Raw genomic sequence first — 27,812 nt, forward strand, 5'->3', positions numbered from 1 at the left:
ATCAGAAGAATCAATATAGTGAAAATGAGTATACTACCCAAAGCAATCTATAGATTCAATGCAATCCCTATCAAGTTACCAATGGTATTTTTCAGAGAACTAGAAAAAATAATTTCACAATTTATATGGAAATACAAAAAACCTTGAATAGCCAAAGCAGTCTTGAGAAAGAAGAATGGAACTGGAGGAATCAACCTGCCTGACTTCAGACTATACTATAAAGCTACAGTCATCAAGACAGTATGGTACTGGCACAAAGACAGAAATACAGACAAATGGAACAAAATAGAAAGCTCAGAGATAAATCCACACACCTATGGACACCTTATCTCTGACAAAGGAGGCAAGAATATACAATGGAGAAAGCATCTCTTTAACAAATGGTGCTGGGAAAACTGGTCAACCACTTGTAAGAGAATGAAACTAGAACACTTTCTAATACCATACACAAAAATAAACTCAAAATGGATTAAAGATCTAAATGTAAGACCAGAAACTGTGAAACTCCTAGAGAAAAACATAGGCAAAACACTCTCTGACATAAATCACAGCAGGATCCTCTATGACCCACCTCTCAGATTAATAGAAATAAAAGCAAAAATAAACAAATGGGACCTAATTAAACTTAGAAGCTTTTGCACAAGGAAGGAAACATAAGCAAGGTGAAAAGACAGCCTTCAGAATGGGAGAAAATAATAGCAAATGAAGAAACGGACAAAGAATTAATCTCAAAAATATACAAGTAGCTCATGTATTGGAGAAGGAAATGGCAATCCATTCCAGTATTCTTGCCTGGAGAATTCCAGGGATGGGGGAGCCTGGTAGGCTGCTGTCTATGGAGTCACACAGAGTCAGACATGACTGAAGCAACTTAGCAGCAGCAGCTCACGCAGCTCAATTCCAGAAAAATAAATGACCCAAATCAAAAACTGGGCCAAAGAACTAAACAGACATTTCTCCAAAGAAGACATACACATGGCTAACAAATACATGAAAAGATGCTCAACATCACTCATTATCAGAGAAATGCAAATCAAAACCACAATGAGGTACCATCTCACACTGGTCAGAATGGCTGCTATCAAAGTCTATAAATAATAAATGCTGGAGAGGGTGTGGAGAAAAGGGAACCCTCTAACACTGTTGATGGGAATGCAAACTAGTATAGCCACTATGGAAAACAGTGTGGAGGTTCCTTAAAAAACTGGAAATAGAACTGCCATATGACCCAGCAATCCCACTGCTGGGCATACACACCGAGGAAACCAGAATTGAAAGCGACACGTGTACCCAATGTTCATCGCAGCACTGTTTGCAATAGCTAGGACTTGGAAGCAACCTAGATGTCCATCGATAGACTAATGGAAAAGAAAGCGGTGGTACATATACACAATGGAATGTTACTCAGCTATTAAAAATAATGCATTTGAATCAGTTCTAATGAGGTGGATGAAACTGGAGCCTATTATACAGAGTGAAGTAAGTCAGAAAAAAAAACACCAATATAGTATATTAAGGCATATATATGGAATTTAGAAAGATGGTAACAATGACCCTATATGCGAAACAGCAAAAGAGACACAGATGTAAAGAACAAACTTTTGGACTCTGTGGGAGAAGGCAAGGGTGGGATGATTTGAGAGAATAACATTAAAACATGTATACTACCATATGGGAAATGGATTGCCAGTCCAGGTTCGATGCATGAGATGGGGTGATCAGGGCCAGTGCACTGGGATGACCCTGAGGGATGGGATAGGGAGGGAGGTGTGAGAGGGGTTCAGGATAGGGAACACATGTACACCTATGGCTGATTCATGTCAATGTATAGCAAAAAACCATTACAATATTGTAAAGTAATTGGCCTCCAATGAAAATAAATTAATTAATTAAAAAAAGATGTTTGCTCCTTAGAAGAAAAGCTATGACAAACCTAGTTCAGTTCAGTTCAGTTCAGTCACTGTCGTGTCCGACTCTTTGCGACCCCATGAATCGCAGCACGCCAGGCCTCCCTGTCCATCACCAGCTCCCGGAGTTTACCCAAACCCATGTCCATCGAGTCAGTGATGCCATCCAACCATCTCATCCTCTGTCGTCCCCTTCTCCTCCTGCTCCCAATCCTTCCCAGCATTAGGGTCTTTTCCAGTGAGTCAACTTTTCGCATGAGGCGGCCAAAGTATTGGAATTTCAGCTTCAACATCAGTCCTTCCAATGAACACCCAGACTGATTTCCTTTAGGATGGACTGGTTGGATCTCCTTGCAGTCCAAGGGACTCTCAAGAGTCTTCTCCAACACCACACTTCAAAAGCATCAATTCTTCAGCGCTAAGCTTTCTTCACCATCCAACTCTCACATCCATACTTGACCACTGGAAAAACCATAGCCTTGACTAGATGGACTTTTGTTGGCAAAGTAATGTCTCTGCTTTTAAATATGCTATCTAGGTTGGTCATAACCTTCCTTCCAAGGAGTAAGCGTCTTTTAATTTCATGGCTGCAATCACCATCTGCAGTGATTTTGGAACCCAAAACAAACCTAGACAGCATATTAAAAAACAGAGACATTACTTTGCTGACAAAGGTCCATCTAGTCAAAGCTATGGTTTTTCCAGTGGTCATGTATGGATGTGAGAATTGGACTATAAAGAAAACTGAGCACTGAAGAATTGATGCTTTTGAACTGGGGTGTTGGAGAAGACTCTTGAGAGTCCCTTGGACTGCAAGGAGATCCAACCAGTCCATCCTAAAGGAAAGCAGTCCTGAATATTCACTGGAAGGACTGATGTTGAAACTGAAACTCCAAAACTTTGGCTCCCTGATGCGAAGAACTGACTGATTGGAAAAGACTCTGATGCTGGGAAAGATTGAAGGAAGGACAAAGGGATGACAGAAGATTAAATGTTTGGATGGCATCACTGACTCGATGGACATGAGTTTGAGTAAATTCTGGGAATTGGTTATGGACAGGGAGGCCTGGCATGCTGCAGTCCATGGGGTCGCAAAGAGTCAGACACAATTGAGTGACTGAACTGAACTGATTGTGTATCATGATAAACAACAGTGATTTCAGACTTTGAGGAAATAGCTTAGGAGAGGGTAGAGATAGAAAATGTTATAACATTATAGAAGTATTGAATCGTTAACTCCCAAGATATAAATAAAAGAAGTAAACTTCAAACCCATGTATTAATATATGCCCACCCTAATAGCATCGGCTTTATTTTTACAGTTACAACTACATACACATTTGGCCGTTATGAAGTGCCTGTGGGAATTTGGGCCTATGCTTTTCTTTTGTTTTTATGTAGTGTCTTTGAATCAGGGTGATGGTGACCTCGTAGGATGACTTTGGTTGTGTTTCCTCCTCTTCAATCCTTTGGAAGAGTTTAGGAAGGATTGCTGTAAGTTGTTCTTTGTATGTTTGGTGTAATTTCCCAGTGATGCCATTTGGTTCTGGCCTTTTGTTTGCTGGGAGTTTTTTTTTTTTTTTTTTTAATATAGATTATATTCACTTAATGAGAACTTTTAACATCTACTCTCTTAGCAACTTTCAAACATACAATACAGTGCTGTTAACTATGGTCACCATGGCAACTGTAGTATATTACATCCCCATAGACTCTTTGGACAAGTTCTGGCTTTTGAACTCTGGCCCCTTATCTCATAATGCCTTCAAAACTGATGCTACATTCCCTTGTTTGGCAAATGATATTGGGAAAAAGCAGCTTCAATGCTCCACCCAACTCTTCGCGTTCCCACTTTCCTGTGAAATTTGACCTAATGATGCCATTCATTACTAATTTGCAAAAATTTTTATTGCTTTTAAAATATACATTTTTAAATGCAGAATTTTAACTTGTTTTCAGTACAGGGCTTTATCTGAAAAGATTATTCAGATTAGGTCACTGTATTTTGCAATTCTTAGGCTTCAGTAATTTCTAGTACTTACTATCTGCTCCTTCTGCCTCCTACCTCCGTTCTCAAACCCACTGCACTTATGGTACCAGTTAGCATACTTCTATGTCCTACTCGAGTGTCTTATTCATCCTCTCTCAGGATTTTCTTCAAGCTATGAAAGGCAGCTCATTTTGCACAAGCACAGCCTAGAATTTTAGAGGGGTTAAAGACCTCTAAATTAGCTTTTAATTGAAGGGAAACATAAGTTGTTGGAAAAATCCTCATGTTGTCCTTCGAAGGGACACTTTAGAAATGCATTCAGTGTAGTTCTTCAGAATATCCATCTTGAGATTGATCTGCAGTTTCCCACAAGGGTAACAAGCTCAATAATTCACCTTTTTGACTTTTTCCATTTTCCCTTTCTTACTCTCGCTATCCCCCTTCACCCTTCTTTTGGCTTCTTGTCACTGCTTCTCAAATAAACTGTGTGCACCCATGTCTCTCTTCTGGGAGGGAGAACCCAAGAATAAACATTCTTTCCAAAGGAGCTTAAGATCTTACTACTTCTCTCTTCATTACAGTTAACCTTTAGAGAACTTACAGGGCTTCCCAGGTGGCTCGGGGGTAAAGAATCTGCCTGCCAATGCAGGAGACGTGGGTTCGATCCCTGGGTTGGGAAGATCCCGTGGAGAAGGAAATGGCAAATCCACTCCAGTATTCTTGCCTGGGAAATCCCATGGACAGAGGAGCCTGGCGGGCTGCAATTCATGGGGTCATAAAAGAGTCAGACATGATTTAGCGACTAAAAACAAGGGAACTTACATTATAGCCAGTGTTTATGTTAAGAAACTTATGGAATCAAAATTATCATTGCATACATGTGATATATTTGTATATGTGGATTCACACTTTTTACAGTTGAATTTCTATAGATTCTGTATTGAATTTATATTGAATTCAACTAAGATCTTGTCACAGGAAAATTCATATATTACTGGATAGATCATGATTTTGAGTTGCCACATGGTGGCAGTGTCTGCAAGTCTTTATATCTTAGGTTTGGCCTTGTGCTGCTTCCATGGGAACTGTGTTCTTTAACCTGTACTTGGAATGAACAGTCTAGCAAATGCCAGCAGGAAAGTCTGTATATATTTCAGCAAAGCACAGCTTACTCAGGCTGGCAGAAGTCACCTTGACATGTACCCAGATGTTAGGCTTCCTCACTCAATCAAAGAGGCTGGTAGACCCGCAACAGGTGTCCCACGACCAAACCAGCCTCTTCCCCATTACCTCTGACTCTCTGCCATCACCCTTGTTTCTCTTAGGCCTGTTTAAGAGCTACTGGCAGTGCTATATCGTTGAGAGTTGGACAGTTAGTTGTGTAGACATGTGGATGCATGGCTGAAGGATCCAGGCAGGAACTCACTTGGATGATGCCAGACAGATGGACAGAAAGCATATTCCTTTTCTGTCTCTCTGCTCCAAAATGATAAGGATACTTAGACCCAAATTGCCATAGAAGTAGACACTCAGCCTGAGACCTTGGACTTGGGCCATTCCATTTATCCTGTAAGACAACCATGCATGAGAAGGTGACAACCCCTAGCATGTAGTAGCAGCAGCACACTTAACTAAACCAGGGGTGGACAAACTATGGCCATAGGCCAAATCTGTCCCATTGCCTACTTTTGTAAATAAAGTCTTATTGGAACATAGCCATACCCATTTGTTTATCTTTGTCTATGTATGCTTCCCCTGAATAGCTGTGACAGAGACCTATGGCCTGCAAGTCCTAAAGTGTTTATTATCTGGCCTTTTCTGGAAAAGTTTCCATAGACAAGGAGAACGGTGAGGATATGGAGACCAGGCAGAAGGAGCCTCATGGCCTGACTTTCTTGGGCTTCTTCCTACCAAACCTCTGTTTTTCTCTTTACATGGCTCCATTGCCTTCCTCACTAACAAACGTACACCAATCACTTTCTTACCTGATCAAATAAATCCCTTTGAAACTGGTCCAATTGGCTAAATTTCTGTAGAAACAGAGGTGGTACCTATGTTAGTTGAGGGTCCATGTTTTGAGGAAGTATGAAAATGTCCAGCCAGTAGTGAGCACCTTGGATAATACCATGAAGGGTTATTCATTTTCATCTTTACATCTTTTTATTTTAAAAGATACTTGTTTCATTAAATATATGTGTTAAGGAACAGATTTAAAATGTTTAAGAGCTCTTCACTAACACAGTACCCAGGAATCCTTGTTAACAGAAAAAATGCTTGAAATATACTTGGTTTACACAGCTCAATTTCACTCACTTCAAGCAATCTTATGCCCAGGAGAGGTCATGGAAGCCTTTAACGTGGCTGAAATTCCACCACAGAAAAGTGGTGGAATGTGTTAGGATTCACATTCTGCAATCCTAATTCAGTCATTCTGGACTGGCTTTTTCTAATGTCCTCTCACTCTGCTCCACACACCCATATTTGTGCTGTAGTCATAGGATCTGGCATGACTCGGCTACCGTAGAAAGAGCATGAATTACTTTCAATTTCAGTTTAAACACATCACTATACTGGAAGAGAAGACTGGCTTGCTCAGTCTTCTTTAGCTTTGATAAAGGATAGACAAGGGTGGAAGGAGCAAGTGAGCAAAGGGTGAGAGGCAATTGGAACCATTCTTGGACTCCTGGTGTGTTGAGCAGGTATGTCCATCTTTCATGTGCTATCTAAGACTGATTTCTGATTCCATGTGACAATTGAAGAAGGGCAGATTGCTTATTGTCTGGAGTGCACAGGTCTACAGCTGGCTTTATTTTGGGGGGCTACAGCTTCTCTGTTTGAATCAGTAGGACTGCAAAGTGAGAGGCACACTGTGTCTTCTTGGATGTGCTGCTTCTAGAAAGAGCCCTTATGGGATTTTGCCTGTCTTGCTTTGTCAAGCTCTGTGGCTGGCATTTGAATTCAGAGAACAAGGTATTTCCTGCCAAGGAGGTTACAGGCAATTATCATTTACAGAGATCACTTCTTTTCATCTTTATATCAGTCATACTTAAGAAAACTTCACAGAGAGAGCTCTGGAAATTTATCTATGTACAGATAAATTTAGTCCCCACATAGCTGACCTTTAATAATTAAAGATTTAAAATCTCATCAAAAGTCTTTCATTCTCTTCTCCTTCTCTCTCTCTTTCTTCTCCCACGTGTTGTGTTTGTTGGTTCGCTTTTCATGGTTATGAAGTTGGAGCCGTTTGCAGCATTTAAGAAATCTATACCGTCTGGGTTTAACAATCCCTTTGGGTAATTCTTCTGTAGATCAAATTTTGAAAACCAATCGTGAGTGGGACTGAACAGCTGCACTTTGTTAATTTGAAGCTCAGAAGTTTGTAGCCCTTTCACAGTAAGAAATCAGAGATCTACACATCTGTGGGGTTTTCGTTGTTTGTTTGTCTTCGCTTTAAGGAGGGAACCGGACAATTCTAGAAATTACAAAGTAGCTGTTAGAGGCTCTTGTTTTCCTTTGTATTCTTGACTCCCACACTGAAGAACTAGACAAAAGCAAATGGTTCAGGAGCAACGTATGAAATTGCTTGCTGCTTTTCTCTGATAAAAATTTTTTATTTGTAGACCTTGTTTCTTAGTAACCTAGAGTTCACAGATTGTGTTCAAATGCACAACCCAACGGACCGATCTGTTCAGTGCAATTTTGTGGATAAATCATTTAATTCAACAAACACGTTCTGAAATTCTATTTTGTGTTGTGTACTATGCTTAGATACAAGCTTATAGTATCTAATTTTATTATCAAAACATCTACCATACTGGATCTATAATTTTTCTCACATTACCCCTATAATTATCTTTAAAAACTTAAGTTTAGCTAGGTGGGGCTCCTTGTTTAAGACTACATGAATAGTAACTGATAGAGTGATTTTTTGTTTGTTTGTTTGGTTTTTGAAGTATCTTTTGATAGTATTAGATGTATCTAGAATATTTGACCTATAAATATGAAACAATATTTTAGATATTTGAATATAATATCATGCTTATACATTCTGATAATGAAACATCCATAGATATTGTAGGGAACTTTTAGCATAGTAGCAACCAAAAATATGCCAAGAGATCCACGGTATAACAGTGCTTTTAATATCTAATTTTTCAAATCAAACTTTCCCTTGGAAAATAGTTACAAGAAAATCCCATTTCCTTTTCATCTAGATTTACCTAGTGGTGATCTTTTGCTACATTTAATTTATCTCTCTAAATGTATTGGGTTGGCTAAAAAGTTTGTTCAGGTTTTTCTGTAAGATTCTAAAAAAATTAAATGGCCAATAAGAATAGCTATTATTAAAAGAAAAAAAAAAAAACCCAAAACACAAATAACAAATATTGGAGATTTGCAGTTCTCTAGTAATTAGTGATGTTGGGCACTTATAAAAGCGGTCACATTTCGAATTCTTTGTGTACCAGTTTTGTTCCAAGGAAGTCTTTCACTAAATTTGTTCTTGGTTTTGAGCTAAAGAGAAACAATAAAGTCTTTCAGGCTTTTCTTTTATGCATCTTCCCTGGGCCTGTGTGTGCCTTTTCAAATTTCCCATATATGTGCTGCTTTAAAATATCTTAATTTTCCAGAGAGTCTCTCCTCAGGGCTTCTGATCATCTATTGTTTGTCTTTATCCTGAAAAGGAAAAATTCAGCTTCTCCTCTCATATTACTATTCTCCGTATTTCACTTCTGATCATCACTTATGTGGGCATAGTATCATACTAAGCAATTTTGACACACTAATTTTGAAGAGTTAGTCCATACTCCACAGTCCACAGGTTAAGGGTTGAGTCCCTCAAGACTGCCCCCCAATTCAGACACAAATTGCAAGTCTAGGTTGTCACTTGGGCTTCTAACTGGCTATACAGTGGAGGTTCCCACAATCTCCACCTCAGGTTCAATAATTTGCTAGGATGGTTTACAGAAATCAGGAAAAATAGTTTACTTGCTAGGTTACTGTTTTATTAAAAAAAAAAAAAAAGGACTACAACCAGGAAGAGCAAGAGAGAAGAAATGCATAAAGGTAAGAAAGGGGTAGAATAAGGAAATGGCAACCCACTCCAGTATTCTTGCCTGGAGAATCCCAGGGACAGAGGAGCCTGGTGGGCTGCCGTCTGTGGGGTTGCAGAGAGTTGGACATGACTGAAGCGACTTAGAGGCAGCAGCAGCAAGAAAGGGCTATGGAGTTTCCATGTTCCCTCTGGACATGCTATCATTTGGTCACCTCCATGTTCATCAAGCCAGAAGCTCTCTGAACACTTTTAGTTAGCTTTTTTTCAATTTTTTAAATGGAGACCTCTTTAAATAGCTATGGTTGATTAAATCAACGGTCATTGATGATTACTCAATTTTCAGCTCTTCTCTGATCCCCAGAGGTTGGAGAATGAGGCTGAACGTTCCAAGTCTCTAATAGCATGGTTGGTTCTTTTAAATATGAACTTAGCTGGGTTTGTGCTTTATGTGGGCTTCGCAGGTAGCTTAGTGGTACAGAATTGGCCTGCCAATGCAGGAGATGCAGGAGATAGGGGGTTCAGTCTCTGGGTTGGAAGATCACCTGGAGTAGGAAAGCAATGTGTTCCAGTATTCTTGCCTGGAAAATTCCATGGACAGAGGAGCCTGGTGGGCTACAGTTCATGGGGTCACAGTCAGACACAACTGAGCGACTGAACAGCATCACGCATGTATTTTATGTACCATTGTTCATTTTTCAGTCGCTAGGTCATGTCTGACTCTTTGGAACCCCATGGATTGTAGCATGCCAGGCTTCTCTGTCTTTCACCATCTCCCGGAGTTTGCTCAAACTCATATCCATTGAATCGGTGATGCCATCCAACCATCTCATCCTCTGTCATCCCCTTCTCCTCCTGCCTTCAGTCTTTCTCAGGATCAGGGTCGTTTGCAGTGAGTCACCTCTTTGCATGAGGTGGCCAAAGTATTGGAGTTTTCAGCTTCAACATCAGTCCTTCTAATGAACACCCAGGACTGATCTCCTTTAGGATGGACTGGTTGGATCTTCTTGCAGTCCAAGGGACTCTCAAGAGTCTTCTCCAACACCACAGTTCAAAAGCATCAATTCTGTGGCACTCAGCTTTCTTCACTGTCCAACTCTCACATCCATACATGACCAATGGAAAAACCATAACCTTGACTAGACGGACCTTTGTTGGCAAAGTAATGTCTCTGCCTTAAAATATGCTATCTAGGTTGGTCATAACCTTCCTTCCAAGGAGTAAGCGTCTTTTAATTTCATGGCTGCAATCACTATCAGCAGTGATTTTGAAGCCCCAAAAAATAAAGTCTGACACTGTTTCCACTGTTTCCCCATCTATTTCCCATGAGGTGATGTGACCATATGCCATGATCTTAGTTTTCTGAATGTTGAGCTTTAAGCCAAATTTTTCACTCTCCTCTTTCACTTTCATCAAGAGGCTCTTTAGATCTTCTTCACTTTCTGCCATAAGGGTGATGTCATCTGCATATCTGAGGTTATTGATATTTCTCCCGGCAATCTTGATTCCAGCTTGTGTTTCTTCCAGCCCAGCATTTCTCATGATGTACTCTGCATATAAGTTAAATAAGCAGGGTGACAATATACAGCCTTGAAGTACTCCTTTTCCTATTTGGAACCAGTCTGTTGTTCCATGTCCAGTTCTAACTGTTGCTTCCTGACCTGCATACAGGTTTCTCAAGAGACAGGTCAGATGGTCTGGTATTCCCATCTCTTTCAGAATTTTCCACAGTTTATTGTGATCCACACAGTCAAAGGCTTTGGCATAGTCAATAAAGCAGAAATAGATGTTTTTCTGCAACTCTTGCTTTTTCAAAGATCCAGCGGATGTTGGCAATTTGATCTCTGGTTCCTCTGCCTTTTCTAAAACCAGCTTGAACATCTGGAAGTTCACAGTTCATGTATTGCTGAAGCCTGGCTTGGAGAATTTTGAGCATTACTTTACTAGCGTGTGAGATGAGTGCAATTGTGCTGTAGTTTGAGCATTCTTTGGCATTGCCTTGTATAACTCTGACTGTAATCTTATTTCTTCTAGAAAGCTCTTTTAGGTTGCCATGGCATCTGGACCCAACATGATGGACCCCATTTGTCTGGTGGAAAATAACAATCAGATTCTGTCAGTGAACCAGAAAGCTCTACAGATTCTTGAGAAGATTTCTCAGCCAGTGGTGGTGGTGGCCATTGTAGGACTGTATCGTACCGGCAAATCCTACCTGATGAACCGTCTTGCAGGACAGAACCGTGGTGAGTGTTGTACTTGGTTAGAGTCCAGTTGTTTGATTCTAGCTGACATCTTAGTTTCTTAGTTTTCTTCCTGGGTCATGTGAAGGGAGAAACAAATTCCTCTGAATAAGCCAATCTTCCACTTCTAATTCTCACCACTAAATCACTACCTTATTGTGATCTATTATCATGTTCTCTGTTTTATTCCTGTAAAGCAAAATTTCTTCAACATATGCAAAAATCCTACCTTATCCTACCTGATTAAATCCTGTGCTCTTGCAGTTGTCTTCTCACTTTCAAAACATTTTGTTTTTTATTGAATATTTGCAACAATATATAAAGATGTTTCATTATCTGTCATCTTAAAAATTCTTCCTGGATTTCATATCCTATTGTGGCTGAAACCTCTCAAACTCGCCCACTTTTTAAAAAATAATTTTTTTCTGGAAAAAATACAATCTCAATTTCTTTTTTCTACTTTTCTTCCATGGCCATATCTCACTGCAATCCACTTCTCCACTTTTGAAACTCACCATTCTTTCAAAGTGCTCTTGTTACAGTTAGCCATAACCTCTGTTTTATCTGATTCACGGATACCTCTTTGTCTCCATGCTGAAACCTTGCTCGGCATCATTATCACAATTAATATCCCCTTCTCCTTGAAGCAGAGAACACACAAATTAGGGCATTCTTGGTGAGATAGAGACAGCACCATCATATGTACTAAAGTACTCACATTCTAGTAAGTCTGACTTTATAACCCCTTGGTGGCTTAGATTATCTGCTGTGATTGAATATTGCTTTCTCCTCTCCCTTTGCAGGTTTCCCTCTGGGCTCCACAGTGCAGTCTGAAACCAAGGGCATCTGGATGTGGTGTGTGCCCCACCCCTCCAAGCCAAACCACACCCTGGTCCTTCTGGACACCGAGGGCCTGGGGGATGTGGAAAAGGTGAGGTGGAAGGTCACAGATAAATCCTTTTTATTCTGGATTTTCTCCTTATTGCTCGATGATCATAGAACTTTAGCTGCTGTAGTCTATTTGTAAAATCCAGAAGTCAACTGTTGCAAATGAGGCAAACTATGGTTTGTTTGAATCCCACTTCTAGGAAAGAATATTAGATATATATTAAATAAAATATTTTATTTCTTGGCACTGCATGGATGACTTGATTTCTTTTAATAAATAATTATTGAACAGCTGAATTCTAGGCCTTTAGACTTAATAAGGTAGATTGTGGTGGTGGTTTAGTTGCTAAGTTGTGTTTGACTCTTGCGACCCCACAGACTGTAGCCCACCAGGCTCCTCTGTCCGTGGGATTTCCCAGGCAAGAATACTGGAGAGCATTGCCATTTCCTTCTCCAGGGGATCTTCCCTTACCTAGGGATCAAACTCAAGTCTCCTGCATTACAGGTGAATTCTTTACCAACTGAGCCACCAGGGAAGCCCAAATAAGGTAGATATCAGTGACCAAAGTAAAGGTCTTTTCTCAAAGACCTTTGTGCACATGTGCAGTCAGATTTAATAAAGTATGTTTGGTAAAGAATCAGGTTGGAGAGAGGAGGGAGTTGAACTACACTGCAATCACCAACTCCTGTCAATTCCCTGGGAGCTCTGGGCAAGAATGGTCCTTTTGAGTTGCTCTGACTTGGGACAATTGTGCTAGTAAATTATTGAAAAGTTACTTTTGGAAGCCTTTCTAATTAATAGGGCTGACTCCTGAAGACTCTTTCACTAGCACTCCCAACAGCTAGGGGACTAAGTCCTTCAGTCTTGAAAGGTGATCCAGGCAGGACTTCACAGTTTCCATCACTTACAGTTAAGTTATAAAGGTGCGTTGGTAAAAAAGATGAGAAACATCAACCTGGGAGAGAGGGAGGATTTTTGATTCATCTTCTTAGCTACCAGACGAAGAATGTGTTTAAGAGATGGGTTTACATTTTCTATGATGAAATTCATCAACTGCTCATAGAGCATTTTAGAATGCTGTGAGATACCTCTAGATGTGGTGGTTATATAAAACGTGTGTTTGTCCTACAAGAATCATTTTAAGATGGATTTTTTGGTATTTTAACTTTCTACTAATGGATAAAAGAAGTTATATTTCTTTTTTTCATTAACTTTAGAATTATTTGGAAACAGTACCTAAATTTCTATAGCTTTTTATATTTCTTCCCAAAGGAGTATTAGAAATTCTGTTTTTATCTTGAAATTCATATATCAAATAATAACATAATCTTGGTGTTGAAATAATTGATTGTTTGCCGTAAATGCCACTTCTTCTTCTAATTGATTATTTTCTAAGACTGAGTTTTGGGGAAATAAAGTAATGAATAGACTATTTTCCCCCAAACTCCCATATAGAATTGTCTTGACATAAATCAGTTTTTCCATTTGCTCTAGGCAGCAGCTTTACACACTGTTTACAGTAGAGATAATATATAGATTTATGCTACTATTTAGAAAATGCTTTGATTTATACAAACAAATTAGCCTGGCCTTTAAGGCACTTCATCAGGTTGCACTAGAGCTTCAAATTCACTTCTCCACTCACCCTCTGTTCCAGTCAAATGAAATAACTCTCTTTTAATTATAAGACCCCGGTATTCTCCCATCTCTAATTTTGCCTCTGTGAGTGCTTCTATTTATGGGATCACCCTCTTTTCTTGAAGTCCACATTTTACCAATTCTTTATTACTCAGTTCAAGACTTCAAGGAAGCTTTCATGTCACATTCTTTCTCCAACTTCATAGCTCTGTTCTTCCTTTACAGACATAAATTTTAATTTAATGTTATAGCTATAAGTTTCACTGCTTATATACATTACTAAGATGTCAGCTTTCTATAGGTACTGTCATCTTTGCTGCATTTATTGTTATGGATGTTTGTCACTTATTTGAAATAGGCGTCCTGAAAGAAATAATTGTAATTTTTAACATCGCTTTTTGAAATCTAAGAACAGTGGGAGACTATTGAGTAACTTTTGCAGATATTTATTGATTGAATATAATTTAAAAACCCAGTTATGCCAACTCTGGTCTATTTTATATGAGCTATGATTAATAACTATGTGTGGAACAAATAAGTGCTAACACTCATCATTGAATACATAGTTACATACCAAGTACTGTACTAGTTTTTATGTATATGTTATTTTCCTTCACCCATTGAGGGAAAAGAAAGTCTTATGAAGATTAGAATCACTTTATATATGAAAAAATCACAAACATAAAAAATGTCTTTGTAATTGTCAAAGCTGGTATCTGTATTTGCGTCTGTCTTCAAACAGTGTCTATGCATGGTGAGTATGTTAACTGAAATAATACATGAAAGCATGATAGAATCAATGGATGAATGCATTTCTAATTTAGGAGTAAACTCCTAAACCTTTTGTTGAAATGTGATTTCTAGAGTGACCCTAAGAATGACTCGTGGATCTTTGCCCTGGCTGTGCTTCTATGTAGCAGCTTTGTCTACAATAGCACAAACACCATCAACCACCAGGCCCTGGAACAGCTGCAGTATCCTTCCAGAAACTGAACCTCCAAGTTTCACTGAGTTTGATGAAAATGATAGAGTCTTTTCTCCTTCCCTGTCATTTAGCTGCCTTTGGTGGAGCAGAGGGGAACCAGGGCCAAAGAGAGTGATGATAATACTTTTTAATTAGGGAAGTGTAGGAATTGTGGGGAGGCGGTTGCTTTTCTTTAACCAAGTGCTAGCTATGTGACAGAGCTCACAGAACTTATCCATGCCAAGTCCTCTCCAAGACCTGATGGAGTAGAAGATTCTACAGAGTTTGTGAGTTTCTTTCCAGACTTTATCTGGGCTGTTCGGGATTTCACCCTGGAGCTGAAGTTAAACGGTCACCCTATCACAGAAGATCAGTACCTGGAGAATGCCTTGAAGCTGATTCCAGGTATCAGAGCATGACCCGGGCAGTGGATGGGCCAATGGAGGGTGGGATTTACTAAATGCTATCTATAATCTCTGGGGTTGTGTTGCCCTAACGGTCCGGGAGCGAGCGACAAGAATGAAGACAGAACACGAAATCTGGTGCGATGGGTCAGGGGACATGCAACCTCTATTGGACTGAGGTGCAGAGTCCACTCTGAGTCCAGCTTTTATTCCTAATTGCAGACTACAAGACTATTTTTTATCTTATCTTTCCCAAGACACTACACTGACATAGTCCAGATCTCCTTGTTTTTACCCCAGGCAGTTCCCTTTTTGGACTCGTCTCAGAAACAATCAGCAAGTGCACAGGCAGCGTTCTTGCCTGACACACACCCGGTGTTCCTAAGGTCTATGCTTTCATGATCCCAGTCATGCTCCCTTCTGGGTCTGGCCTTGGGGTTTGTAACAAGGAGATTATTCTTAAGAAAAACATGAAAGATAATCATTAACACAGTTTCATAATATATGCTGTTTTTCCAGGTGATATTTCTCTGGAATTTCTCAAGGCTGTGAAAGTATATTATTAGGGATTCCCACTAAGGGTTGCATTTGTACTTGAGACTAGATCAAAGATTTTAGGAATCGTGGCTGGAAAGTGGGTTGCAAAGCTCTAGCCACTGGAGTTGAAGTTCACTTAAGAAAAGTAAAGTGTAAGGTAAAGTGAAATTATTCAAAACCAGTTTGTTTTTTATACCATTTGTAAATTAGCATCCAGATTACAATGGGTGCTAAAGCCTTTCAAAGACCAAATGCTTGTGTTCCCTATTTTGGCTACTGCTTTTCTTTGTTGAGGAAAACAACTGACCAGATACTTGTTAGGCATGAAATTATAATGAAACGTCTATCTAATTTAAAAAAAGGTGCATTTCACATAGGTAGATTTTATTCTCAAAGAGGGATCTTTCTAATCCTGTATAGTCATGTGCTGGGCTAAGTCGTTTCTGTCATGTCTGACTCTGCGACTCTATGGACCGTAGCCCTCCAGGCTCCTCTGAGCATGGGATTCTCCAGGGAAGAATTCTGGAGTGGGTTGCCGTGTCCTCCTCCAGGGGATCTTCCCGACCCAGGGATCGAACCCACATCTCTTACGTCTCCTGCATTGGCAGGCAGGTCCTTTACCACTAGTAACATCTAGGAATATCATGTAAAAAATTACTTAATGTTCTAAATAAACCTGATGAAGTGTGTCTTTTCAACCTATGCCTTTTCAATATTTCTGATAATTTTTAGAACATTCATTTTACCTTCTTCATCCCAGCTTTCTCCTAATGCTCATATATTTACCCATGCTTTAGTTACAAATTAATGAATTGTTTTAATGGGCTACACTTACAGTGGATATATCTGATGAAACCTTGAGAGAGATATCAATTCTCATTTACTCATTCTTGCTTTAATTTTTCTACTTATGCTTTCTCAGAATACCTATTGAGAAATTGTCTAGTCAGAAGAGGCCAACTGTCAGATCAAATATAACAGTTTTTGTCAAAGAGTTGATTGATGAGTGGTGACATCTTAAAATTGCATTTTAGTTACATTTACCCTTCAGAGGTTTTTGCTAAAAATGAACACTAACTCTGTACCAAGTATTTTTTAGCACCAAAATTGCTTTCCCTAAATAATCAGAGTGTCATTCCCAATATTTCAAATATTGTCCCTTAACCCTTGTTAATGGCTCTTCTTCTTGGTCTCACAGCTCAATTCCTACATGAGACTAAGTAGAGCTAAAATTTACATTTGAACTTGCATCCTTTTACCTGTTAGTTCAGTAAACATCTAAGAGACAGTTGCTCTATAGTGTGCAGGTCTGCGGATATCAGTTTTAGGTTTCTTTTACAGAATCAGATGTCTCCCTAAATTTCTCTCCAGAGTTATATCAATGGTGTAAGTTTTATGTGCAAGGAAGTGCTGAGTATTTATGTTAAATAAGTTATTAGCATAGAAGCCAGCAAAGAAATGCGAATCCCTGTCCTGAACACCATGAGCTCCTTTGTTTCAAAAATCTTCCCACTCTAATCTGTTTTTCTGTCCTTCAGGCAGGAATCCCAAAGCCAGAACATCCAATCTACCCAGAGAGTGTATCAGGCATTTCTTTCCAACACGGAAGTGTTTTGTGTTTGACTGGCCAACAAATGACAAAAAACTCCTACACGATATTGAGAATGTGTCTGAAGACCAACTGGATCCTAAATTCCTGAAACAAACAAACAATTTCTGTTCTTACATCTTCACCAATGCAAAAGTCAAGACACTCAAAGAGGGGATCATGGTCACTGGGAATCGTGAGTCTTTTTTCTGATTCCATGGGGGTTGATGTTTGCTGAATATTTTATATAATGTTGTTTTCAGTATTTTTGTTTGATTCTATATGAAATTTGGGTTTTACAGACACTCATACTCCATGAAGAAATGAGTATGCTTCATAATTATCTTACTTTGGGGAATTTACAAATCCCTTCCCTAAATGGCAAGTTTTGTCACTGAAATCTGTGGCTTCCACTTATCTGAAAAATTCCTCTACTGAGAAAAAACTCACTATCAGGGTATAAAAACAGAATCTTCCATTTTCTGAAATCCTATATAGTAAGTGTTCTTTGCAAGTAGAATACAAAAGATATTTTGGAAGATTCATTTCAGTTCAGTTCAGTCGCTCAGTCTCAGTCATGTCCGACTCTTTGTGACCCCATGCACTGCAGCATGTCAGGCTTCCCTGTCCCTCATCAACTCCTGGAGCTTGCTCATACTCATGTCCATCGAGTCGGTAATGCCATCCAACCATCTCATCCTCTGTCATCCCCTTCTCTTACTGCCTTTTATCTTTCCCAACATCAGGGTCTTTTCAAATGAGTCAGTTCTTCGCATCAGGTGGCCAAACTATTGGAGTTTCAGCTTTAACATCAGTCCTTCCAATGAATATTCAGGACCGATTTCCTTTAGGATGGACTGGTTGGATCTCCTTGCAGTCCAAGGGACTCTCAAGAGTCTTCTCCAACACCACAGTTCAAAAGCATCAATTCTTTGGCACTTGATTTTCTTTATGGTCCAACTCTCACATTCATATACGACTATTGGAAAAACCATAGCTTTGACTAGACAGATCTTTGTTGGCAAAGTAATGTCTCTGCTTTTTAATATGCTGTCTAGGTTGGTCATAGCTTTTCTTCCAAGGAGCAAGCATCTTTTAATTTCAAGTTTCTTAATTTTTCAGAAGATTAGAGTGGACCAAAAATAAATACTAGTCCTTAAATCACTGAAAAATCCATTTAAAGCCTCAGAATTGTGAGTAAATATAATCTGATATACCCTGTTTCATCTTAATACCTATGCAATCTATTTTGCTTTTAATATTTCAGATGCCTCCTAGTTTGTTACATAGAGATAGATTTTCAATTTTTTCTGCCCTGTGGGCTGGAAAACCATAAAAATAAAGAGTCAGTAAGAAAATGAAGGTAGTGATAGTGGAAAACAGGATGGTGTGTGTGTGTGTGAGCATGTGTGTCTTTAAAAATGCAGTCTTAGAATCTTGGTGCCTATTGATTGATAACTTAATATTTATCCCTTAAATATCCTGACTTATTCAGGACTGAGGACTCTGGTTGTGACCTATGTGGATACCATCAATACCGGAGCTGTACCTTGCTTGGAGAACGCAGTGTCAACTCTGGCCCAGCTGGAGAACTCAGCAGCTGTGCAGAAGGCAGCTGACCACTACAGTGAGCAAATGACCCAGCGACTGAACCTCCCCACAGAGACGCTCCAGGAACTGCTGGAGCTGCACACCGCCTGTGAGAAGGAAGCCATTGCCATCTTCATGGACAGCTCCTTCAAGGACAAAGATCAGGAATTCCAGAGGGGTCTTGTGGTAATTTGTCTTTGTATTTACCATTTTTCCCCCTCCCCTTGAATAATGAAGCCTAGCAGTGCTCTTATGGTCCCCATGGCTCATCCCTCACTCAAGGATGAAGCAGTCTGCATTCACATGAGGGATAGAGTTTCAAACAACTGCATTTTCTTCTTTTTTCTACCAAATCTTGGGAAGTTTATCTGGAAATGTCTCTCATCTCTGCTGTAAAACCAGTATAGATATCCTTTTGAAGTAAATACTTCTGCAGATTCCAGTGCTGTCCAGAGCACACACACAAGTCATTCTTAAGTTGATTTCTTTTTCTTTGAACACACTCTTATGATCAGGAACTAAAATTTTTCTAATCAGACTCTTATTCCAAGCCATTTTCAACTTAGGTTGCTCCTTGCTATATCATTGAAAATAGAATCACTGAACGTTGCAACTGCAAAGAACCACAGAGAAGAGGTAATGCAACTCCAACATTTCAGATGAAGAACCTGAAGGGAGGCTGAGAAAATTTCCTGTGCTCTATCAGAGAGTTTTCAGGGTTGTGATAGATCAGGTCTTGTGATTGCTTTTTTATTTGATTAAAAAAAAATCTTTTCTCATGAGGGCAGCAGTTAGACCAATCCTTGTACTAGATTCTTTGAAATTTTGTCTCTTCTTTTCCATTTTCCTGGTGACATCTCTCTATATTTCCCCTGCAGGAAGTCATAAAAAATAAGAAGGATGGTTTCATGCTGCAGAATGAAGAGGCCTCTATCAAATATTGCCAGGCTAAACTTGATGAGCTTTCCAAGGCTCTATTGGAAAGTATATCAGCAGGTGATTTCTCTGTTCCTGGAGGGCACAAACTCTACAGGAAAGCAATGGAAAGATTACTACAGGACTATTGCCAAGTGCCCAGGAAAGGAGTAAAGGTGAGGAACAAGGGGAGCATAGGGAGCCTACAGAATAGAGTCTAGAGGTTCTCTTGAAAATCTGAGAGCAAAACACCAAGTGTGGGTGATAACAGAACATGGGGGTATCATGAAAGCTTTAGGTCTTAAGATTCACTATATGAAATTTATTAATAACTACATTTGTACCTTTTCATTAGACTCCACACATAAGCGATATCATATGATATTTGCTTTCTGTATCTAACTTACTTCACACAGTTTGATAGTTTCTAGGTCCATCCATATTGCTGCAAATGACATTACTTTGTTCTTTTTTATGGCTGAGTGATATTCCATTTATGTATATACCACATCTTTTTTATCTATTCCTCTGTTGATAGACATTTAGGTTGCTTCCATGCCTGTTTATTGTAAATAGTGCTGCAATGAACATTGGGGTACATATGTCTTTCCAAATTTTGATTTTACTGGAGTATGTGCCCAGGAATGGGATTCCTGGACCTTTCCTTAGACTCTTTAATCCTTCAAATGACATTAAGACACATCTATGCTTATTGTCATCATCTTAAAGATCTGAACTGAGAGGCTTAGCAGGTTAAACAAAGTTGTCTTAAGTTTTAGCCAGCAAGTAGCAGAGGAAAACAGCAGCACAGTTCAGAGGCAATATTTCATACTGGGAAGACAAATATATAAAAGTACTGGAGATCTTGGGTTTGTAGAACTGAAGATAGTTCTGACTGGCTGGAGTCTAGAGTGGCTAGAAGGAAGTAGCACTGGGAGGGAGACGGGAGGAAGACAGGTCACTCTAAGGAGCTTAGACTTGTAGGGAACTACTGTGGAGTTTTAAACGTGAAGAAAAATTATGTGGACGTGATTGTTTTTGCACTTATCTCCCCAATGGAAATCTAAGTTCTGTGTTCCTTCTTGGTTCCTCAGGAAAATGAGGTTCTCCAGAGCTTTCTGCAGTCACAGGTAGCAGTTGAGAAATTCATCCTGCAGGCAGATAAAGCCCTCACTGATGGGGAGAAAGCTGTAGCAGGTACGGGGTAGGGCTTGGCTCACAGGGGAATGGGTAGACTGGGGCAGTGCCCTCTGACAGGTGTGAGACTAAAACCCTTGTACAAGGAGCTTCCTCTCTGTTTGTGGAACAACTCTGCTATACCTGAAAACAGTAAAAGAAATTGTGCAATCACAGTGGGGTTAGACATCGGCCAGACTCCCATCATATTCTGGAATGTGCTCTTGGTGATGTGGACAAGGCAAGGGATTCAGAGATTTCCCACCTCCCTTTCCAACTTTATTTTGTCTCTGAGGTCAGGAGGGTAGAGATCAATCCTTACCTTATTTTCTTCCCTCTCTAAAACCTTCCTGGGGCAGAGGAGCGGGCCAGGAATGAGACAGCTGCGAAGGAACAGGAGCTGCTAAGACAGAAACTGCAGGAGCAGCAGCAGGAGATGGAGGCGCAAAAGAGGAGTCTCCAGGAAAACATAGCCCAGCTGACAGAGAAGCTGGCGAAGGAAAGAGAAAACCTACTGAGAGAGCAGACTATGATGTTGGAGCATAAGCTGAAGGTAGGTCAGGCTGTGACCTTAGTCATGCTCGATGGTCATTACCCTGGGACCTCAGGAAGGGATGGGCGAAGGTTACAGCAAGACCATGGAGGGAAGCACCATTGCCATTTACTGCTCATGATTCATTAACACCCCAAAGCCTTTTAATCCTTCCGAAGTCTTTGAGCTCTATTCTGTAAGTAGACTCTGGAGACTTCAAGAGGTGTAGGGCCTCTGCAAGCCATCAGAGAATATAAATAGGGTTTGTATTTATAAACCCTACTATAAAATTTGGGGAGTTTTAAAATGATCTCATGAGCCTTGGTTAAATGGATATTCCAACCACATGTATTTAACTGGTTTGCTTTATGACGGTCACTGCCAGTTACCCTGCTACCACCCAAAGTCCCTATATATGCTGACATAGAACTATCAGCAATGCCCAGACTTAAAAAACACAGGGCAGGGACAGCTTCTAAATGTGCTGCCTTGTCTCCAGGGGTGGATACCCAAGCTATCGTGTGGCAAAAGGGAAATTCTCTCACTGTCCATCTGGGTGTGTTTAGAAGAGATGTCTATGATTTGGGTGACTATACCATCCTAAGTGGGGCTGAGACTTAGTGCAATCACACCTGGCATCTTTTGCCTAGAACATGTGTTTGTCCTCATGTCAGGCTTAGCTTCACGGGCTAAATCCAATGGTATATGAGTAGTAGTAAGGCTGTAAACTACAGTTTCTCTTAATGTTCAGGTCCAAACTGGTAGGTATTCTGTTTATAAAATTCTCCTTCCATGACTGAGTAAGAGAGAACAATTTTAGGAATAAAACAAAGACAGTTTGATGAAGTTTTAAAGTTTGAGAAAATGTAATCCTTGAGAAAAATGGGAATTCAAAATTTTTTACCCCTCTCCTCACTCTTTTTTTTTTTTTTTTTAGGACCAGGAAGCTCTGCTTAAAGAAGGATTTAGACAGAAATCTGAGGAGATGAGTGCAGAGATAAATCATTTGAGAAATATGATTGATAATACTAATGCTGATAATACTTCCTGGGTTGGGCTAGTCTTGGACAAATTTGGTAAAGAGATTACTTCAATATTGTGTGTTCCAGGCAAACTTCTTGGTCATATTGTGAGCGGTATAAGCTCCCTATTTAAAAAGTAGATCTCCTTTTAAAGAAATTAGAGATATATAATATACATATATGCTCTGGCCTATGTTTGGTCTGAATGCTTTTCACTTTCATTTAGCAAGGCTTTAAATATAAAAAGTGGTTACTGAAAATATCAATGCCTGGCCCACATTAGATAGAATAAATGCATAGACATTTTGATACAGCATCTCCACTTTTAGGAAATATATGTGTGCAAAATCACACACACACACACACACATACACACACACACATGCACACACACACAGACATACATATACATATACAGCTTCCCTCTAGCTCAGACGGTAAAGGACTTGTCTTCAACGCAGGAAACCCAGGTTCAATCCCTGGGTCAGGAAGATTCTCTGGAGAAGGGAATGGCAACCCACTCCAGTATTCTTGCCTGGAGAATCCCATGGACAGAGGATCCTGGTGGCCTATAGTCCATCGGGTCACAAAGAGCTGGACATGATTGAGTGACTAACAGTACTACTGCTTTATACATATATACATACAAGAGGTCCATTGAAGTATCTCTTTTAATGTCAAAAGACTGAAAACTACTTAAATGTCTATCTATATAGTTGGAATTAATAATATATATTTTGCATGTACATATACTGGAATAGTATGTAGCCAGTAAATAAATCGACAATGGAAGTCTACCTGCATAAATATAGAAAAAGTTTGAAGATATATTGTAGAACAAAAAAAATCTGAGGTAGAAAACAGTTTGCATTATCTGTTCACCATAAACACTGCAGTTATTATGTGCACTCATTTATATGGACACATGGAACATCTCTCAAAGAACTGATATCTTTGGTTTCTTCTGGGGAGGGACAGCTTGGCGTTAAGGGTAGAAGGGACACATGTTTTTCATTATATCATCTATCTTTTCATTTCTGTAAAGCTTTATTGTCATTTCTCAAATAACAAGAAAGAATAAAGTACAATACTAAAAATGATAATAAATGGAATTTGAAATTGACTGTTATATGATAAAACTGTTCATTGTTTCTGGAAATATCAGTCTGTTCAATGAGTTGGAGCAAAACACTAGAAGGCATAAAATTTGCATCCTAATTTTGTTTTCATCTTGGTTTGGTTTTTAATCTCTTACATTTGCTGCAAATATAAGGTATAAACTTTTCTGTTACCCCTTGATATCTCAGCTAGAGGAACCTTTAGTGGTAGTGGTTTAGTCACCAAGTTGTGTCTGACTCTTTGCCTTTACTTACTATGAAGTACACTTGAAAGATGTTGGAAGAAAATTACTAAACTTTAGGAATATGCCCTGGTGAGAGGAATCCCATCATGCTTGAAAGTTCACTGGTGGCTCTCTGCTGCAGGCAAGAGTAGAAGGAGGGATGTACCATGAAGAACTGGATGCCCTGACAGTACTGGGGCTGATAGACGCTGATACATGGAAGCCAGGTGTTGGCGTTTAAACATCAAAAGTCAAGTACCCACAATGATAGTGGTGAGAATCATGGTTTGTCTTAGCTCAGGCTCTATAACAAATTAACACAGACTGGATGGCTTAGACTACAAATGTTTATTTCTCCCAGTTCTGGAGGCTGTAAGTCCAAAAGCGTGTGTCAGCACTGCTGGGTTGTTTGTAAGTGTCTTCTTGCAGCTTCACAGATGGCAACTTTCCTATTGTGTCCTCACAGTTTTGGAAGCGGAGAAGGCAATGGCACCCCACTCCAGTACTCTTGCCTGGAGGATCCCATGGAAGGAGGAGCCTGGTAGGCTGCAGTCCATGGGGTCACTAAGAGTTGGACACTACTGAGCGACTTCACTTTCACTTTTCACTTTCATGCATTGGAGAAGGAAATGGCAACCCACTCCAGTGTTGTTGCCTGGAGAATCCCAGGGACAGGTGAGCCTGGTGGGCTGCTGTCTATGGGGTCGCACAGAGTCGGACACGACTGAGGTGACTTAGCAGCAGCAGCAGCAGCAGCAGCAGTTTTGGAAGAGTGAGAGAAGGAATACCTCATATTTCTTTGTTAAAAGGACATTAGTCAGACTCATAAAGGTCCCACACTCATTACCTAATTTCCTCCCCAAAGCCCCACTTACAAGTACATTGGGACATTGGGAGTTAGGGTTTCTGCAAATGAATTTTGGAGAACACAAGCATTCAGTCCATAACATGGTTGGAGTGGAAGCCAGCAGGACTTGACCAGAGAAAATTCTGAATATGGCAAACAGAACAGGATGACTGTAGAGTCAAAATGGATGCAGAAGAAGCAATCAGATGGAATCAAGGATGTTTATCAAGAGGCTGAGAGGTAGCCTTGATGAAAAGAAAGTCTGTAGCCTTGATCTAAACCAATTTCAGATAATGAACTTATCGCCTGGAGAGGAGAGCAGGATCTCAAGAGAAACAACCTTGCAACTCTAGAACAAGGTTATATGATAATGATTTTCCCATTCCCCTTCTAGGGGACCTCTGGAAATTTACTTGGTACCTGTGTGCTGGGGAATGGGAATGCCTGAATGTTCTGAGGACTCTTGGAATCAGGATCCAAATTTGCAGTGATACCCAGATCCTGAAAAGACTTCACAGTGTCCCTGTTAAAGTAGAGGCATACGGGATCTGGCAATAAATGCAGTCCTGGCCCAGGTGCAACACAAAAAATTTTGTCTAGTGCTTGTTTTCAAATGAAAGTAAAGTTCACCTGAGGACAGAAACCATTACCTACTTTTCTGCACATTTTCATGGAGTATGTTTAGGCACAGAGTATACTGCATAAAAATCTGCTGGAAACACAAAATGCTGACACATGCATGATGGCTATCAATTGCCAGAGTTCCATGGACACTCCAAAGGCCTGAAGGAATAGATAATTTGGATTTCACACACTATATTAAGATCTCTAAGTTGATTTAAAGGCTGCCAGAATGAAAGAAACTTTTCTGGCACAGTCTCCTCCTCTGTGACCTCCTCTGTGTATCACAATCTCTGTGCCTCTGCAAGGATGTTAACACATCTCCACTGGAGATTTTAAATGACTTTATCTGTTATAACTGTGTCTTCAAGTGTTCAGAAGGAAGAATGACTTTGCCTTTTAAGGAAGAAACTGTTTAGTAAAGAGTATGTGGCCAATAAATGAAAGGGTTTAGTGGAAAAGCAAATTATTCTATAGAAATACCTGTATATCTTTTCCCATTGAGAACTTGAATTAAGCAGATGTTCTATTCCCTTAGACCAGAGACATCCCGAATTGAAGAACATAAAGAAGTCTTGACATTTTAGATTTGAAATATAAATAACATCATACAGTACATGTCTTTCTTAGTTTGACATCTCACTTAGTATGATGTGCTCAAGGTCCATCTGTATTGTTGCAAATGGCAGAATATCCTCTTTCCTCACGCCTGAATAACATTCTGTTGTGTATATGTATCACTCCTTTTTTGTTCATTCATCTATTGATTGGTGTTTAGGTTGTTTTCATATCTTGGCTGTTGTGATTAATAGTGTAATAAACATGATAGTACAGATATCTCTGTGAAATACTGTTTTCATTTCCTTTCAATAAAAAATAACAAAACCAACTTGTATTGATCATTTAAAAAAAAGAAAAATCTTTCAAAAGTAGTTAACAATTTATTCATATACCTGTTCTAATACTTATTAAGGAATATTTAGTTCTAATTACTTACAGTTTGCTAAATTCTTATGCCCTACCTGCCATTGTTCTGGATTATCTGAAGAGAGAAAAGTAAAGATATTGTTTTCATGTAGATTACACCCTGTATGGACCTTACATAATATTATGGCAGTATTTAGGTAGTAATAAATTTTGCATATATATATTATATAATATATATTATATATCTATATGTATATATATCTATATATATATATAGATATACAACCTGGATAGTGATTAAGACTCAGAGTAGAAACCAAATAGTCCTTCTTTAAGGTGATTTCAATCTAGTCTTTCTTGTCTGGGAATATAATTGTGCATTACTGAATCCTAAGGACCAAATATGATAACGTTAAAGCATAATAAAACCCAGGATACATGATGATTGAAAAAATGAGTAAATAGATGAATGGTTGGCTAAATAAGTGTAACATTTCTTTATCATTTCAAGGGATAATCAGTATCCATTGTTGACCATTACCCATAGTCAAAATAGTAAAGGTGTTTGCTGAGAATGTTGTGTTTTTCCATCTGATGAAAAGAACATACAGACAAGATCTCAAGTAGAAGGATTATGTTAATGGGTTGATGCAAAGGTCGTGATAGGAAAAATGTGCAAGCTCTCTCACAGAGCAAGATTTGAACTTTGTAGCTCTGAACCCTAACTCTGGAGTCCCAGAGTGAGGCTAGGACAAAGGTTTCTGACCTTAGGTAGATATTCAAAGTGATTTTCCATTTCAGGTCTGAGTGATGGAAAATTTTAACTAGCTAAAATGAGCTCATGAGTCTTTTCCAGCCCTTTTTAAAATAATAAGATCCCTTTATCTCTCTAACACCAGTGTCTGGAGAAATTATCATTGCTGGTCTTGGACTGTTTGCTCTGAGGTCTGTTCTGTTCCTTTCCTGCTGCTCTCCACTGCTGTGGAAATTTCAGCTCAGCACTACACACATTCCTCCTTCCCCCTGCCTGCCTACTCGGTTCAGCCAAGATATGAGGCACTGGATGAAAACTGTGAGTGAGGAGGAAGGGACCATTTGAGGTCTCTGCATCCTGTGTTCCTCAGGTAGTGTCTGGCAAGAGGTACATCTCTGTTGCTCCAACTCCCTCAACAGAGGCCTGTGAGGCATCACTTTCTGCTTGAGGCCCAGACCTCTGGACGTCAGTATCAGCATCTTTATCAGTTTTAGCATTAGTATCAGTCTCTTGTTTCTGTAGCCTAGGATGTTGTTTCTTCCTGCAATTACTTAGCCCCCAGGGTTATTGCATGAGCCCCTGTCTTTGATCTCTGTTCCTGTATCACTTGTACAAATTTATTATGTTTAAACAAACTGAAGTGGTTTCTGTTTCTATGACTGACCACAACTGGTATATCAACTCTAGAATATTTTTCCTAGTATCTCTTTCCTTGGAAAAGTGCCTTCCCTACTCAGCATTGTCATTTGAATGGAATTCTTTTACTTCATCAATATGATCCTGTTCCCCTGACCACTGTTTTTATGCCCAGTAGTCTCATGTTGCACTGAATATGGTGCTCACTCTTGGCCCAGTTGACTGATGCAAGGACTGATTTCA

The 27,812-nt window shown here is 39.5% G+C and overlaps 1 protein-coding gene across 1 annotated transcript; it reads left to right on the plus strand.

The window, feature by feature from the left end:
* Positions 1 to 6,491: 6,491 nt before the first annotated feature.
* On the plus strand, positions 6,492 to 26,087 carry LOC145507956 (guanylate-binding protein 6-like). The gene is made up of 11 exons (XM_081495498.1): positions 6,492 to 6,596; positions 10,982 to 11,190; positions 11,991 to 12,118; positions 14,579 to 14,688; positions 14,887 to 15,083; positions 17,158 to 17,403; positions 18,703 to 18,983; positions 19,676 to 19,888; positions 20,807 to 20,909; positions 21,248 to 21,441; positions 22,358 to 26,087. The coding sequence occupies exons 2-11, from the start codon at positions 11,001 to 11,003 to the stop codon at positions 22,580 to 22,582; spliced, it is 1,887 nt and encodes a 628-aa protein (XP_081351624.1). The 5' UTR covers positions 6,492 to 6,596; positions 10,982 to 11,000; the 3' UTR covers positions 22,583 to 26,087.
* The last annotated feature ends 1,725 nt before the right edge of the window (positions 26,088 to 27,812 follow it).

Source organism: Giraffa tippelskirchi, chromosome 5, assembly GCF_054371585.1.
Source record: "Giraffa tippelskirchi isolate mGirTip1 chromosome 5, T2T-mGirTip1v1.2.pri, whole genome shotgun sequence".
Classification (NCBI taxonomy): domain Eukaryota; kingdom Metazoa; phylum Chordata; class Mammalia; order Artiodactyla; family Giraffidae; genus Giraffa; species Giraffa tippelskirchi.

What these genes read in the sequence shown, in the direction of transcription:
- LOC145507956 (XM_081495498.1), top strand. Translation starts at nt 11,001, where the DNA reads ATGGCATCTGGACCCAACATGATGGACCCCATTTGTCTGGTGGAAAAT. An exon ending in TGGGGAGAAAGCTGTAGCAG is followed by an intron (nt 20,910 to 21,247) that starts GTACGGGGTAGG and finishes TTCCTGGGGCAG; the next exon opens with AGGAGCGGGCCAGGAATGAG. An exon ending in TGTTGGAGCATAAGCTGAAG is followed by an intron (nt 21,442 to 22,357) that starts GTAGGTCAGGCT and finishes TTTTTTTTTTAG; the next exon opens with GACCAGGAAGCTCTGCTTAA.